The following is an 18,365-nucleotide window of genomic DNA, read 5'->3' as shown; positions in this document are numbered from 1 at the left end:
TACACGGAAAAAAAGGTTCACTTAAACCAAGGAAATATTTTTCTTCCTTATTATTTTCTTGAGCAAAAAAAAAATATTTTTTGACACAAGAAATTTTACTTATTCCAACAAAATTAATTCTCTTCCTTTTAAGAAATACGTATCTTGATCCAAGAAAATTTATTTAAGTTAAGAAAATCTTGTTGTTTTGAGAAAATTCAGCCTCTTGGTCCAAAAAATTTAGTTCTTCAATTTAAAAAATTTAGTTATTCAATATGTATAATTGCACGCTAAAATAATATAAAATGGATATCAAATATTCAAGAGAAAAATTTTCTCAAGGTGAGAAAATTTTTTTCTCAGCTGAAATAGGTGGCGCTGCTTCCCTAAAGTATCAAAAAATCTTGATCAAATATAAAAATTTATTGTATCAAGTATTTATGATAATTTGAATCAAGAAAAAATTACTTCCACCAAGAAAAGAATTTCAAGAAAAATTTTTACTTCGGCCAACACAACTTCGGTCTTCCTTCAGACACCCGAAAATTTTCTTGAGCCAAAAATTTTGTTCTCCAGTCAAAAAATTTTTCTTTCCGCGCAGCCTAAAACGATTCTTTACATTTTTTTACTCTTAAATATTTACTTTCTAAACAAGCAACACAATTACATAACAAGTAATATAATAAAACATACATTGCTTCAATTAAAAAGATAAAATCGTCTAAGTTATCCTTAATCAATAATTTAACCTGAGAAATTTATAACACAAAATTTATTTAAGCCAAGAAGATCTTGTTGTTTTGAGAAAATTCAGCCTCTTGCTCCATAAAATTTAGTTCTTGGTAGAACTAAATTTTCTTGTCTTGAGAAAATTTCTCTCTTTCTCCAAAAAATTAAATATAAAGATAGAAGTAAATTTTCATTAATATTTTTATTGATTAAAATGTCAAATTGGAAGATCAAATAATATTTCATCATTTTTTTTCATTCAATATGTATAATTGCACGCTAAAATAATATAAAAAGGGTATCAAATATTCAAGAGAAAAATTTTCTCAAGGTGAGAAAATTTTTTTCTCAGCTGAAATAGGTGGCGCTGCTTCCCTAAAGTATCTAAAAATCTTGATCAAATATAAAAATTTATTGTATCAATTATTTATGATAATTTGAATCAAGAAAAAATTACTTCTACCAAGAATAGAATTTCTCAAAAAATTTTTACTTCGGCCAACACAACTTCAGTCTTCCTTCAGGCACCCGAAAATTTTCTTGAGACAAGAATTTTGTTCTCCAATCAAGAAATTTTTCTTTTTAAAAAGTAGTATTGTTCTGAAGTTATTTCTTCATACTTATAGTTTTGTTAAATATATATTATTAGATTAGATATTCGCCCTTTTTATTTTTATAAATCTGAATGTAATTGTGATATCTATATGATTGTCTTATATACTTAAGAAATTTCCCACGGACAATAGCGTTTCCCGTTCCGGTGTTCCGGGAGAATAAAAACCCAAGCGCAATTTAGTGGCATTGACACCACTTCTGACTTTACATATTCTTATTTATAGCGGTTATGAGTTTTAAGATAATAATTATGAAGCTGGAAAGTTATTCGTCGAGAAGTAACACTAGAGTGTTAGTTAGATCGTAGGGTAAATCGTTAATTTTCTCATTTCATAGTTATTATTTATAATAAATATGATAATATTTATAATCATCAATTATATGGATTAATGGCCTTTGGAAGTATAAACGTTGATCGCTCACCAGCGAAGACGATAAATTTTGCCCAGCACCCGTCATATACATACGAGCAAGTATGTAATATATTGAGAAGAGACACAGTCTGATGGCTTACCGTTTGCATTACTAAATCATTTCAAAATCATCAGAGCCGGTTTACTTGCAGTAGGTGGATGCCAATGACCGGTAGCCTATGAACCAACTTGAGATATCTTAAATTAAATACACTTATAATCCAATGAAAGCCATATAAACCAGAGTAATTTTAAAGTAGGCCATAAGAATACCTTGACTTTCAAGCGGAAATCTTTTCAGGTCGGGTTCGTTGCCCCGACATTCGCGGATCATTCATCTTGCTCAGCACCATGGAGAAACTTGTGGAATCTCCCTTGGACAAAAAATTATTTGTAGTCTCTTATTTTTTTTTTTTTTTTTTCTGCTTTCCGAAAGATGGAGAGAAGAAATTTTTGATAATGAGAATACAATTACATGGGTTATTTACTTTTGTTTTAAATTTCTCTTTCTTCTTCCGCATTTAAAAATCACAGCCCACTTTTTTAAAATGTATATAAAAAAAATTTTTTTTAATTATGCTATTAAATTATTTAATATCCCAAAAAACTATTCAGCTAAATTATTTTATTCGCTAATGAATTATGACTAATTGATAGATAGAAAAAAATTATATAATTTTTATGGGTGATTATCTGCAAGGACGTCTTAAATCTGTACAAAATTGTCCGACCAAATTATTTTTGATTTTATCAGAAAAAAAATTAACTAGGGCTACAAAATTATCAGCTTAATGATAATAAATAAACAGTCAATTTAATTTTTGTTTTTTCGATATTTGTGTATTTTTTGCCATATAACATGACAGGGAACTGTTTTTTTTATCAAATTGAGAAAGATCAAGCAAACTATTTCAATGCATTCAACTTTTCAAGTTCTCAATTAATGTTTACATTAATTAGAATAATATTGAGACTCATGGATCGAATTTTATAAATAAATTATAAATAAAAATAGTTGCCAGGTGACTGAGTTTTGAAGTGGCCGAGACACATGTTTCCAGCATAAACGGTGTTTTGACACTAAATAAAATGCCGATAAAGCGCTAACAAGCCTATGATTATTAACTCAAGGCTAGTTAGGTCCTTATAAACCTTACAGAACATAAAATAGCACGGTGGATTTTTTTTTTGGCTTTGAACTTCTGGCAGGGGACTGTTCTAAAAACGCCTGGAACAAACTTTGATTTGATGAATTTAATGAAACAAATTAATTTTCGGTACTTTTTATTGAAGAAGATTGCTAGTTAACTAATTAATTTTATAAACATTATGGACAAAATAATATATTATGGACGAATAACTTTAAACTTAATCTTAAAGTTTCAATTTTGGGAAAGGGGCAGCCCAGGGGACTGTTATTTCGGTGGTTTACGAATTTATACCAAAAAAACCAAAATTTATTTCATTTTAGTTTTCAATGCTCCAAATAGAAATGTTTTTTTACTTTCGTAATAAATTTTTTTTAGTAACAAAATAACAGATTTTCTAATAAAAAAATGCCTGGGACAACAAAAAACATCTTTACAAAGAATCACCCTTATACACTGAGAGACAATTTTATTTAATAGTAATGAAATTTTATTACTATTTAATAAAACGTTTATTTGGCTAATCCCAAATAAAAATTTATTAAATATTAATAAAATTTCCTTAAATTCTAATAAAAATTTTCTTAAATACTAATATATGTTTTATTAAATACTAATAAATTTTTCTTAGTATGTAAAAGATGTTGTCTGTCATAAAGACAACATAAAAGTCGGAAGTAAACAAATAGATTAGGGTAGGATGTCTCGTTGAAAAATCTTAGTATTATTAATTTTAAAAGATATTACTGTGAGAATATATTTGACCATATTATAATTAATACAAATTTATGTTATGTTATTAAACATGAATTATGCATTGTAATTAAGCACATTTTACTTTTATACGTTAATATACCTTAATAAATTAAATTGATCAATATTAATTTTTTTTTTTTTGAGATTATTTGCATACCGTCAAATTTTTGGAACAATTACAAACTACGCGTATTAATTACAGCAAACGAAATCGACGCTCGTGGTTATTTTAATAAACACATATTAGTATTTAAAAAAATTTTATTAAATATTAATAAAATTTTATTTATATGAAATATAATTTTATTAATATTAACTAAATTTTTTTATTAAACTAAAATTAGCCGATAGCGAAAAATTTTTATTTTTTTTTTTTATTAATTGAATTAACAATAAAAAAATATTTTTAAAAAATTGCACGTGTAGTTTTTCAAATTTTTTACAAGTGCAATTTTTTCATTTAATTTTTTTTTAATAATTTTATTAATAAAAAAAATTCTGACAATTGTCAGCTGTCTGCTAATTTTATTTTCATGTTTTTTTTTCAAGTCCAAATGAACTTTTTTATTACTATTCTATAAAATTGTCTCTCAGTGTACACATGGTGTAATAAAAATAATAAATTTGCTGGCAGTGAATTAATTTTTTTTTAATTCAAATAAGACGTGTTATTTTTATATTATAAAAAAATAAAAAAAAAAAACTATACCAATTGCTGGATTATGAACAAGGTTATTATTTTTGATGACTAGTAAATTTTGAATAATAAAAAATGACACGCAACTACATTTATTGTTGTTGTCATGTTTGAAAGTTGAGTTAAAAGTAAAATTGATGCGTAACATAATATGACGTTATATCATTTACGGTATTTATATACATATACTTTCACATATACTTACAAATAAATAAAACGATTTAAAAGAGTGAAAAAGATTTGATACATAAATAAATTACAAGCTATACATCCTCTACTTGTATTTTAGCGGAAAAGTTTTGCGAGAAAGTACCAAGTATAGTTTAAGAAAGATGAATAGAAGCATTATTGACATGAGAAAGCAGCAAGCTATTTTCAAATTTATTTCTATTTCTCTTAAAGAATTATAAACGTTTCATAATATATATAAACGCATCTATATTCTGAGAATTTTTTAATGGATATATATGTGAAACTAGATAACTTCTCACCTGCAAAATGATTCCCTGGTATGCGATTAGCGTCGCAGCAGAGCCTATTAAATAGATTTGTTGACTCGGTTGATTAAAGTTATATATCATGTCATTTTTGCATCGTGTAAAGAGTACTGGAGGGCTTTCTTTTGAAAGCAGAAGAATGCAGAAAAGGGTTTGGTAATTATTTACAAGTGGAGTAAACCCCATTTTGAGCCATAACTAGGTGAAATATTAACATTTTCATCTCTGATTCTAGATTATAATTTTTTTTTTGTGCAATAAACAATATTATATTAGTTAATAAATATAATGAATAAATTACAAGAAACAATTAGTAGAATTTTTATAATAACTACATTGTTTTTAGAAAATTTTACATGTAAAATTTGTAAAAAACGATTATTTATGTTATTAAGAGAGAAGAAAAATTTTGTGGTCATTTGTGGTGTATTTATATGATAAAATGGGTTAAATTTGGTATCATTAAAAAGATCTTGACCTGGAGTTGTGCCTTTTCAAGCTTTCATATCATTCTCACTAATATTTAATTTATGATGATAAGTATTTAGGCTGCATTTGAAAATTCTCTATCTCTAGATACATAATTAAGAAATGACCTTGTATCTTGTGAACTATTGACATTTTGAAAGATATAAGCTCATCCCGATGTTACACTCATCAAGGCCTTTCATTTGAGTACCCACATCAATTTTTCATATATTTATATGTGTATATATATATATATATATATATATATATATATATATATATATGTTATATATATATATGTATATATGAAAAATATATCAAAAATGCTTGTGGGTACTCAAATGGAAGCTCTTGATGAGTATATCATCGGGATGAGCTTATATCTTTGAAAACGTCGATAGTTAAGAGAACAGTGCAATTTAACATAATTAAGAAATGACCTTGTAACTTGAGAAATATTGACATTTTTAAATATATAAGCTCACCCCGGTATTACACTCATCGAGACTTTTTATTTGAGTACCCACATCAATTTTTCATATATTTATATATGTTATATATATATATGTATATATGAAAAATATATCAAAAATGCTTGTGGGTACTCAAATGGAAGCTCTTGATGAGTATATCATCGGGATGAGCTTATATCTTTGAAAACGTCGATAGTTAAGAGAACAGTGCAATTTAACATAATTAAGAAATTACCTTGTAACTTGAGAAATATTGACATTTTTAAATATATAAGCTCATCCCGATGTTACACTCATTGAGACCTTTTATTTGAGTACCCACATCAATTTTTCATATATTTATATATATTATATATATGTATATATGAAAAATATATCAAAAATGCTTGTGGGTACTCAAATGGAAGCTCTTGATGAGTGTAACATCAGGATGAGCTTATATCTTTAAAAACGTCAATAGTTAAAAAAGTACATTGCAATTTCACAAAAGTCATTATTTAATAAAGCAAAATTTTATTTATTTATAGTTCACAAGTCACGGCAGTCACGTAGTGACTGCAAGATTGCTAGTTTGGTAATTATTTACGAAAAATGTTGTGGAAGAAAAAAATAAAGATTTCAATAGCTTTTTTGCCTTCAAAAGTTGGAAAAAATTTTGGCTCTTATGTTTTTGGATAAAATTTCTATTTTATCTTTTTTTGATGTTTTTGATATATTTTTTTTTTTTGAAAAGTACATAATAAAACGAAGAATGAAAAAAAGAATGAATATCAAAATTTTCTAAAAAATTTATAATTTTTTTGAAAATTTGTTAAAATTGAGATAATCAACTTTTTTTTTTTTTAATTGTTCATTTTTTTATATATTTTTCAAAAAAAATATATAAATAAAATCAAATAGAAATTTCGTTCAAAAAAATGAAATTTAAAATGGTTGACCCCACTTGTAAATATTTGCTAAGTCTTTTGGTTCATACCTTGTGTGTTAAATTAAATAGCATAGATAATTACTTCTGATAAGTAATTGAATGAACAAATAATAAATTAACAAAACTCTGGATAAGATGTTACATGTTCTTCTGTATATAAATATGAAGCTTCCATATCGAGACTTGGTTATAAATCTTCTAGAAACATTATCCATTGGGACAAATAAAACATTACACTGAGATCTGGCTGTGTGTATGATTGTATCAGCAGCTAAAAAGCATTATATACAATTTCTTCCATTACGCATGTCATCAATCACAACCCACACATTATAATTAATATGATAGTTAAAGTATATTATATTAAACAAAATAAATGTGTTAAGATTACAAGAATTAGCTTCAGAAATTCGTTTTATATGAACATGAGTGTAGCAAGATTATATCACTCGCTTGATAGTATATATAGCTAACTGACGAACAAGTTAACAAAAAGAATGGATAGAAGACTCCTGGTAAACTTAATTTAACGGTTTTTCTAACGTATTATAAATTTGCATTATCTTAATTAAGTTTTTAATTATTATTAAAAGTTTATCATATAATTGTATCTAAATTAACAAAAGTTAGACTAATTTAAACAAATAACTTATTTTATTATTAAGAATACTATACATAAAATAATATGAACTAAATAAAGCTATTTCTTCATTATATTACAAGCATATTAATTATTGTGTTTAATATATGACTTAAATATCGGTATTTTTTAATTAAGTTATTATTTTAAGCCTGTTACCGATCCAATTCTTGAAGAATGTTCAATTTTCTATTACTATTCCATCAACAATAATATTTTTCGGTATATTATAAAAACAAAAGTTAAAAAGCTTTTGTAATTATTAAAAATACAAAATTGAAAAGACAAAATTCTAAAATTTTCAGTTTAGTTAACTTGCACACTAATTTAAAAAATGAAAAATCAATTGATAAATCTATCCAAAAGGCCTTTACAATATTGTTATGTTATTAAAAATTTAATAAATGAAACATTCATTTGAAGTTTCGTATTCTACGCATATATGCTTTGGCAGTACTGTATGCTGTAGTATAATTTACCCATTAATTTTTAGGCCACTAAAATTACTACCGGTGGATCGAAAGTAGGATGAGGTAAAGTTTGACTTTAGAGTACTATTTATTTGTATGTACCCATTGTCCTGTCAAGGACGATTTATATTTAAAGGGGGAAATACGTGTAGAAGGCCGTTTTCATGCTGATTTTCATTAATTTTTTTAAGGTATAAAAAATTAATATTATTTATTGAAACTATCAGGTTATTTTATAGATATATTTATGAGTATTTTTTCGTATTAAACAACAATATAACTTAAAAAATAGCGGAGATATCAGCTGATACACATCGTAGGTTTTCATCCGACTTAGCAGTTGGTGTGCAGTATGCAAGCCACAATTTTTATCTGAAATCACTGGCACAGAAAAATTACTTTTTTTATATGTGTATCTTCTATATGAACCTCAATTCCAAAAAAAAAAGTAAAAATTTGCATTTTCTAGAGGGCTGAGAGATTAAGTCGTGATTTTTTACCATTTTTTCATACATTGTTTATTAAAAAAAAAAAAATAGTTTAAATAAAAATATCGCTTATGATGGAGGTTCATATTCAGCATAATTGTATAAAGAAAAGTAATTTTTCTGTGCTATTGATTTCAGATAAAAATTGTGGCTTCCATAGTGCCCACCAACTGCTAAGTCGGAAGACAACCTACCATGTGTATCAGCTGATATCTCCGCTACTTTTTAAGTCATATTATCGTAAAATATGGAAAAATATAAATATATGTAGAAAATAACCTGATAGTTTCAATAGATAACATTAATTTTCATACCTTAAAAAAATTAATAAAAAATCAGCATGAAAACTTCTTTCTACACGTATTTCTCCCCTTAAGTGAAATTACAACAATTATAATTTATCTCGACAATTTTTGTTAGAAAATGTGTAAAGATGTAATTATTTACTCAGTGTAAATAAATATTATAAAAGAATAATAATAAAAAATTGAACATTCTTCAAGAAAATCAGATCGGGTAACAGGCTTAAAATAATAAATATCTATCCATATTAATTATTATTATTAATAAAATATAATAAAAATAAATAAATATTACAATCTTTACTCATCTTCATATTCTTGAAGATGATCTAACTTTATTTGCTTGCTGCGATCGACTTTGATAACCGGATTTTGTTTTTCTTTTTTAGATTTGTTAATAGGTTTCTGACCTACTACATATTCAGGAAAAATAATTTTACTTCCCACAAAAATAGGATTATTATCAGTCTCGACAATCTCAACACGTGTTTGTTCTTTATTTTTACGATCAATTTGCTTAGTAGGTTTTCTGAATACCACTTGTGATGCTTGAGATGCTTGTGATGCTGAAGATGCTGAACGATTCGAAGAACCAGCACAGTTATGTTGATCATCAACTTGCATATCTGAATGTTCGAAATCGAGTTTATCTTTGGACCTCCGTGCCCTTAACCCTTTTAGAAATGCAAGAGCTGCTTGTGTATTTTTTTTGTCACTCATATCTGCCTCATTGACATCATCTAGACTGTACTTGGTCCATTTTTGAGGATTTTTATGGTAATCCGGTACACCGTGATTGGCAAAAGGCGATGGCAAACTTACTTGTTTAAAGATACTTTCTTTACCACGAAATTGTCTAGCTTCATTTTTTCGGCGCTTACCTGGCGGAGGTGGACGACGAAATTTTTTGCACTCAAAGTCACGGGCGTCGATTGGAGTTGATTGATCTTTATTGCAATCTTTTTCTGCTTGAGATAGTTGGTCGAAAAGAGCCTTCTGACGATCTACGAAGCCTGACAAAGTGGAATCACCACTTTGCAAAGTGAAACTTGTGGTTGGAATCTTCATTTTTGTTGACAGTCTTTGTTATTGTAATTCAAGTCAACAATATCTAAAATAATAAAAATTAATTAATAAACTAATTTTATCTGTAATTATTGAATATGACATTAAAGTTAGCAGTCACTTGACCATTTTTCAATTTTTTCTAACAAATAGATTTTTTCCAAAAATTGTATTTTTTATTTTTTTAAATTTCAGTCAATTTTTTTTATGAAAATTAATTTAGCAGATATTTAATAACTTTTAGAACTTATGTTAACAAAACAAATTACGGCAAAAAAATAAGAAAACAAAATTGACATGTAGAAATTTTTAAAAATAAAAAATGCAATTTTTTTAAAAATAACTTTTTAGAATTAATTTAATTATTAAATAAAATTAAAAATTGATCAAGTGACAGCTAACTTGAATGTCATATTTTTTTTTTCTACTTTTTTTTTTGCCATTATTTACTTGTTAAAAAAATTCTTAAAATTATCAAATATCTGCTAAATTAATTTTAATTTATTGAGTATTTAAGATAGACATAAAAATATTCTTAGAATTTTATGGCAATTAAATTATAATAAAAAAAATTTTATTTAAAAATTTCACGTATGAAAATTGATAAAAATTACAAGTGAAACTTTTTAGAAGGATTTTTTTGTAGTAATTGATTTGTTATATAAATTTTTAAAATTGACAGCTGAGAAATAACTTCAGTATTATAAAAATCTTGTCGAATACTCACTTAATTTCAAATAATCCTTAAATTTAGTTTACGTTTATCAAACGTTGCTAGTAATTTTATGCAGTGTTATTGTTTACAGGTTAGAAATTTTATTCATGTTAGACAAAGAGAGAACATCCCATAATAAAATTGAGATGAAATGTATGTGAATCCAATCTATTCGTGATGTGATTGGTTGAAAATATTTATTCTCATTGGCTGCGTTCAGGTTTACTAAGTTCTGAGCAGGGCTAACTTTATCTACCAAAAAATTAATTTTAGACATACTTAAATAAATATACCTTCCATTGTTTTATTATAGATTTAAAAAAAAAATAATATAGTTACTTTAAGTTACTGCTACAAGACATGCTAAGATCTGCCAAGAACTTAGTAAACTTGAACGCAGCCATTCTGATTGGTTGAAAGTGAATATAATATACATAAACGACACATAAATGTATCATGACAATAAATATGAGGCGCGCGCTTGCGCGCGCAAATTCAATTCTAGTCCCATAATAAAATTGAGATGAAATGTATGCGAAACCAATTTATTCGTAATGTGATTGGTTGAAAATATTTATTCTCATTCTGATTGGTTGAAAACGAATATAATATACATAAACGACACATAAATATATCATGAAAATAAATATGAGGCGCGCGCTTGCGCGCGCAAATTCAATTCTAGTCTAAATAAAAATCATATATGTAATACTTCTAAGTATTACATATATGATAAAAATGAAGAATCCACACTGCGTATACAATGTATGTTCGTAATATACAGAAAATATATATATATATATATATAGGGATTGAGAAAGATGACCTTGACGCCACCTGCCAAGAAAAATGTAAAACAAAGTGGTGGCAACTAGTATACAAAACAATAACATATTTGTTAAATTAATTATTTTTTTAATTTAATTAAAATAATTTTTCATAATGTCTTCTTCAAAAGTATCATCAAGTTTATCTATTCCACTGAAAATTAAAAAAATTCAGTTCTAGACTTTGAAACTTTTTACGATACTGAATCAAAAGACATCTTACAACTTTTCAGATTTTTATAACAATTAAATTATTATTAAAAAATTTTGTAAAAGAATTCCACATGTGGAAATTTAAAAAATTAATTTGTACAAATTTTCAAAAGTATTTTTTTTATGATAATTGATTTGTTATAAAAATTTAAAAAATTATCAAATGTCAGCTGATCTCAGTGTCATTTTTTTAATAAAAATTAAATTAGCCTACATCTGAAAATTTTTATAATTTTCTTTATTAAAAAAATCATTACAAAAAAATCAAAATAAAAAATTTCACATGTCGAAGATTTAAAAAATTATACGTGCAATTTTTTAAAAGTATTTTTTTACTTGCAATTTAATTGTTGAAAAAAATGAAAAAATTGTTGAACGGCGGCTAATTTTAGTATGATATCTTTTTACCAAGTTTATATTTAATTATAACTTTCGTCAATTAACGAATATTAAAAATAATTTAAAAAAAACTTCATCAACTAACATCAATTTTTATACTGTAAATATCGGAAACTGTGGTTTGAGTGACAACTGAGCAGGTTATGGTTGAATGTTTATTTGAATCATCTGTTTCTACACCAATCAAAACGTGTCCTGACTTGAATAATTTTTTTCCTTTTATGTCATTTTGACCCCTAATATGGGTATTTTTGACTGACAAGAACCCGAATTTAATTATTTTTTTCATTATTTATTTCAACTAATACTATTTATTACACTGTTTACATCACTATGCTTTAAATTTTTAACACCAGGGAGCTCCACTTTCAGCAGTAGTGCTGCCTCTACAGTTCTTTCTCAATCCCTATATATATATATATATATATGTATTCAAGCTCTGCATACAATATTATCGACTGTTGTCATGAAAAATAAAATAATACTAATTAATATTTCTCGCTGACGATAGATAGAGCTTTAGTGTAATTGAATTGCGTTCATTGCGATTAAAATACAAAAATATTACTCATATAGACCAGCTGAATTGCCAGTAAGAAAAAAAAATTATATTTATACAAAAACAAAATGAAAATTAATTTAGCATACATTTATTAATTTTTAAAATTCTATAGCAAATAAATTATCGCAAAAAAATTAACATTAAAGTTAGAAGCCACTTGACTATTTTTTAATTTTTTTTTTAACAAGTACATTTGTTACAAAAAATTATTTCAAAAAAATTGGATTTTAATTTCTTCATGCCAATTTTTTTTCTCTAATTTTTTTTTGTCATAATTTATTTGGTAAAAAAATTATAAAATATCTACTAAATTAATTTTCATAAAAAATAAAATTGGAAAAAATGCAATTTTTTAGGACAAATTTTTTTGTTAAATAAAAAAAAAAATTGTTAAGTGACTGCTAACTTCAATGTCATAAAAACGGAATTAAATAAAATTGAAGTAGAAATTAAAAAAAATTAAAAATATAATTTTTTTTTAATAATTTTTCGGAAGAAATTTGTTTATTAAATTAAAATTAAATAATTGTTGTGGCTGCTAATTTTAATGTCATAACAAAATTTTAATAAAAAAATTCTACATCTACAAATTAAAAAAAGATAAAAGTGCAAATTAATAAGAATATATTTTATTTAATAGATTTGTGATAAAAATACAAAAAAATAGTCAATTGTCAGCTGATTTCAGTATCATTATAATTTCTACTAATTGTTTTTTAAAAAAGTTTATTTGCTTAAAAAAATATTCTTCCTGATTGAAGAGAAATTTATCAGATATAAATAGTTACGCTTATCTTGAAGAAATTGTTTTTAATATTTTATAAAAATCAATAATATAAATTATTGTCAATAATATAAAAATTTATTGATTAAAAGCTATTTTTACAGAAAATAATAACATCCTAAAAAACCTATTGAAATCCGGTCAAAATTAAAACTGTTAAATTTATATTAATAGAAATCATTAATTTGATAGTTGTTGATCACAAAAACATCTCGCATATTAATGCATCATTCAATAATAGATATAAAAAATAGTCACCATTCTGAAAAGTAATTTTTTTATTTTTTTATTAAAGTTACATACAAAAATGGAGAACAAGGTAATTCTATCTAATACGTTTATTTTTAAAAAATATATTAAATTCATTGATTCATTGATATGAAGTCTAAAATAAAGCTGATGAATTATAAGTTCATAAAAATTATTAATTTTGGATATGAATGATTGGTTATACAAGAACATTAAAATATTAATAATAGATATAATAGTTATGATACATATCTGTAAAATTATTTTTTTGTTTTTATACATTCAAGCCATATATATATATATTTAAAAAGTTTGATACTAAAAAACAAATTCAGTTTGAGTTAAATAAATATTTTTTTTAATCTATAAAAAATGTTGAAAATTTTAACAGTCGCCTTAACTTTATATTACATTGTTCAAGTGAAATCATGTTCTAAATCACAATCAAAATCAACGACAGTATCATCATGTCCAAAGCGGAAGTACATGAAGAATGGTAACCACAGTCGTATTATATCAAAATATCCAGACAATCTACACGGAAAAAAGTAAACTGTAATAAATAACAGTCAATTTATAAGAAGTAATGATCAACTGCTAAAAATTACCATTTCAAACAGTAAAATCGTGATTTTACTATTTACTATATAATATTTACCATTTAAACGTTACAATTTACTCTTTACATGGAAGAAAATACTATTTCAAACAGTAATATTCGCTATGTAAATGTCTAAAATATTAAAGTATAATAATTAAGAATTCAGACTTTGATATTTATCATTTCGTAATCATACATGATTATATATGGAAATTGTATATGAGGTTATATATAATCATATATAATTATATATGACTATATATGGAGCAATATACAGCCATGCAAGATTGTATATATATGTATATATGCTTATATATAATTAACAGACATAAAAATTTTTTCTTTGAAAAAAAATTTTTTTTTGGTAATCACAAAAAGTGTAAAATGATGTTTATAATTACGTTTAAATAATTCTGAAATAAAGGTTGGCAATAGCCTAATCGGCTCGGTACCTGCATTTCGAAAGAATGGGACCAGGGTTCGATTCCGGCGCGCACCAATATTTTTCAATGATTATAAACTAAGAATATGTGCGTTTCATTGCCAGCCTCTGTACCGGTCGGGTTTTCTGTGGTTTTCCCGTATAGTTATGGAGGTAAAATGTCATTATAGAAGTACCTCCATACTATTTAAGACCGTAATGCAAATGCAGGTACTGATTATAACGCGTAAGTCGGCCACAGTCGCAGCACATGTGTGTCGGGCATGAAAGAAAAAATCCCGACATGCAGGGGGGTGGGGACGAAAAAGTGGTTGAGAGTTATAATGACGGGGTTGAGAGATTATATTGCGGAGAAAAAAGTGGAGAGACAATAATTCCCCACCCTCCCTTGTAAAACACTCTACAGTGATACAAGTAAAACCATCCTCAATTATATCCTCAATAATTCTGAAATACAAAATTTGTCACATTTCCTATGAGATGTTTTGGTCTGCTCTGCTACTACCTAATAGTAAAATAGTAAAATTATAATGAAATTCGGTAAAATAAATAAATGATGAATAATGACTATCCAAATATATATTAAAATCAATTTTTATATTCCATTTATGATAAACTCATATGATACATTATGTAGATCATAGAATCATTATCATCTAAGACAGCAGCACAGCAGACAGACATATAACACTTCAAGACGCACGGAGATCACCAACGTTAAGCAGCATTGAGCAGAGTTAATAGTTGGATGGGTGACCGCTGGTGTTATAGCTATAAAATCATATCTAGATATTTTTTTTTGCATTTTAATTGGTTACACAGAATTGTGTAGGACCATATTAAATATTCTATCCATAAAATTAACCCAAATATTAATTAGATGTAATAAATATATAATTAAATATTGTTATATATAATTATATATAATTAGATATGATTATATTTGGCCATTTTTCATATACAATCATATATAACCAATTTATATATAAATATATATAAATATTTTTTCTCGGGCAATTCATCACACAAGAAGCTATTGATTATATCAACAGCGAAACAGTCGTCCCATTATAAAATCCTATATTAAAATTACTGCTTCAAGAAGGCAAGTTAACGTTGCAATGGTTTTTTATATTTTTAAAATTTTCCATAACATTAAATTAAATTAAATTAGTAATAATATTGTTATTTTATATTAAGAGAAAATTAATAATATATAGGAAATATTTCTATTTTTTCAATTACCGATTTTTGATAAGAACATCATTGATGACAATTCAAAATAAAAATGTAAATTAGAGTATAAGTTTTTAATTAAGAATATTATTGCACGCCTCATAAGCGAAGCGTTGAAGTAGTGCTCTATTCTCGACATTTAAAAAAAAGCAGTTTTCTCGAAACTAAAATTGATTTTTTGTTATTTATATCGCACTTACAGCTTAATCTGAGTGTACTAATATCAAGTCAAATAATTTGACAGGCGCATAAAATATATTTCAATAACAATTATTTTGTTTAACATAGTAAATATCCTAATATAATATCCTAATATAAAATTGAGATGAAATGTATGTGGCATCAAACTATTCGTAACGTGATTGGTCGAATATATCATAAGCATGAAAATATATGCAAATGCTACAGTCAGGCGCGCGCTTGCGCGCGCAAATTCAAATTCTAGTTAACATTAAAAATAATCTTTTCTGGACGTCCGTTTGCCTGTGTTTATGGATTGGTGTATGTGGCAGGGAAATTGGTCGAAAAAATGATCGTACCGGAATAATTTATTTTTATTATCTAAAGTAACACACGACGGACTTTCTCAATTAATATGAGCGTTTAATTTACTGTCTTTAAATTATTATTTATAAAAAACTAATATATGACTGTGTATTTCTTTGTATATCTATCTATACATTTTATGATAGTATTTTTTTTTCCTCACCTTAGAATTATGGCGCCACTAAACCATAGCAGAGTTTTCTGTTTTTTTGCACGCCTCATAGCGCGAAGCGCGTGAGGTTGTGCTTTATACTCGACTCGTCAAGGTCAAGCAATATTATTTTGCTTTTTATATTTTATTTTAACCAATTTTTTTGTGAAAAATGAGATTATGAGGCGTGCATTTTTGGATTTTTCAAACTTTTACTTATTTATCTATGAGAGAAAATGTTCATAAATAAAATCCTTTTCAAAATCAAATAAAAAAAAAAAAAACATATTAAAATAAAGATGAAATGTATGTGAAATCAATTTATTCGAAATGTGATTGTTAAATTCTAGTAGTTTCATAAAAAATAAAAAGATGTTACACATATAAATTGTTATATATTTGAAAATTGTTTTAATCGAATGAATTAATAAGCATTAATTAACAGTTCCACTTACGAACCAAAAGAAGACGATAAATTTTTTGTAAATGAGTAACATTCAAATATAGAATATTTACAACTAAAAGAAGGCTTTATAAATTTTTATTTTTTAATTCCAAAGAGCTTTAGTTTTTTTATCCGCCAGAGAAAATATTTATTATCATTTTATATTCTTAGATTCATATAATTCTGTACTCGTAGCCAAAATAAAGCTGCCATGTAATGAAACGCTGTGAAGAAAAATGTTATCCTACCAGATGAAATACAGCCGCTATTTTCACCCAAGTTATTGCAAGAATTATTTTTAGATTTCAAAAATGCTCCTTTAACATAAATAAATAATACTGTTCTGATAAATTTATATATTTATTAATGGTAACATGAACTTGACAAGACAACAATAATCATATATTGCATGTAAACACATATACGTACATCAACATATATGTAAATCAACAAATTACTCAAAATAACTTCAATATTATAATAATAAATTTATTAAAATCAATAAAAATTCATTTGAGATAAAATTAATAAATTATCGTCCAACTAAAATATTATTTTTTGGACCAGCCATAACTTTTCAAAAAAATTTTTCTAATCAATTTTTTGTTAGATAATTAAGATGGATAGCCACTGTTAAATTAAAAAAAAAATTTTTTTTGTTATTAAATCAAAGTTTATACATTAAAAATATGAATCTAGAGTTTCATATAAAAATTCCGAATATTTTTCGAGTTATAGTCATTTTTGTGGCATTTTGAACTGGTGGGATCTGTTATTTACATAAATATGAACCGATTTGCAACTTTTTTTTCCATATTCGTCTATTCAGTAGCTATAGTTGCACGTAGGGGATTTTGAAAATTTTTATTTTTAAGATTTTTTAGGGCTGTTTGAATCCAAAAAAATGAGAAAAAAAAAACGAAAAAATTTTTAATATGTTGCCATTTTTTTTTAAATCCAAATTTTCAAAATCCATTACGTGGAGCGATAACCACATGCATGCAGATTACAACGCAGTTTGTTTGTTTTTGTTTTAGATAATCCGTTTTTGAGTTACACTGAGAGACAATTTTATTTAATAGTAATGAAATTTTATTACTATTTAATAAAACGTTTATTTGGCTAATCCCAAATAAAAATTTATTAAATATTAATAAAATTTCCTTAAATTCTAATAAAAATTTTCTTGAATACTAATATATGTTTTATTAAATACTAATAAATTTTTCTTAGTATGTAAAAGATGTTGTCTGTCATAAAGACAACATAAAAGTCGGAAGTAAACAAATAGATTAGGGTAGGATGTCTCGTTGAAAAATCTTAGTATTATTAATTTTAAAAGATATTACTGTGAGAATATATTTGACCATATTATAATTAATAAAAATTTATGTTATGTTATTAAACATGAATTATGCATTGTAATTAAGCACATTTAACTTTTATATGTTAATATACCTTAATAAATTAAATTGATCAATATTAATTTTTTTTTTTTTGAGATTATTTGCATACCGTCAAATTTTT

General features: G+C 25.4%; 1 protein-coding gene across 1 annotated transcript; it reads right to left on the bottom strand.

Moving 5' to 3' along the window:
• Positions 1-8,339: 8,339 nt before the first annotated feature.
• Positions 8,340-10,710, bottom strand: LOC123265269 (protein TSSC4). The gene is made up of 2 exons (XM_044728957.1): positions 10,396-10,710; positions 8,340-9,714 (listed from the first exon to the last, which is right to left on the bottom strand). Exon 2 carries the CDS (start codon positions 9,669-9,671, stop codon positions 8,904-8,906), a length of 768 nt encoding a protein of 255 aa, XP_044584892.1. The 5' UTR covers positions 9,672-9,714; positions 10,396-10,710; the 3' UTR covers positions 8,340-8,903.
• Between the last annotated feature and the right edge of the window lie 7,655 nt (positions 10,711-18,365).

The sequence above is a fragment of the Cotesia glomerata genome, linkage group LG5 (genome assembly GCF_020080835.1).
Source record: "Cotesia glomerata isolate CgM1 linkage group LG5, MPM_Cglom_v2.3, whole genome shotgun sequence".
NCBI classification, from domain to species: Eukaryota; Metazoa; Arthropoda; class Insecta; order Hymenoptera; family Braconidae; genus Cotesia; species Cotesia glomerata.
The sequence above is the reverse complement of the archived record's forward strand: the minus strand, read 5'-3'. Positions and strand labels throughout refer to the sequence as shown.

Coding starts and splice junctions, on each gene's coding strand:
- LOC123265269 (XM_044728957.1), bottom strand. CDS start 9,671: ATGAAGATTCCAACCACAAGTTTCACTTTGCAAAGTGGTGATTCCACT.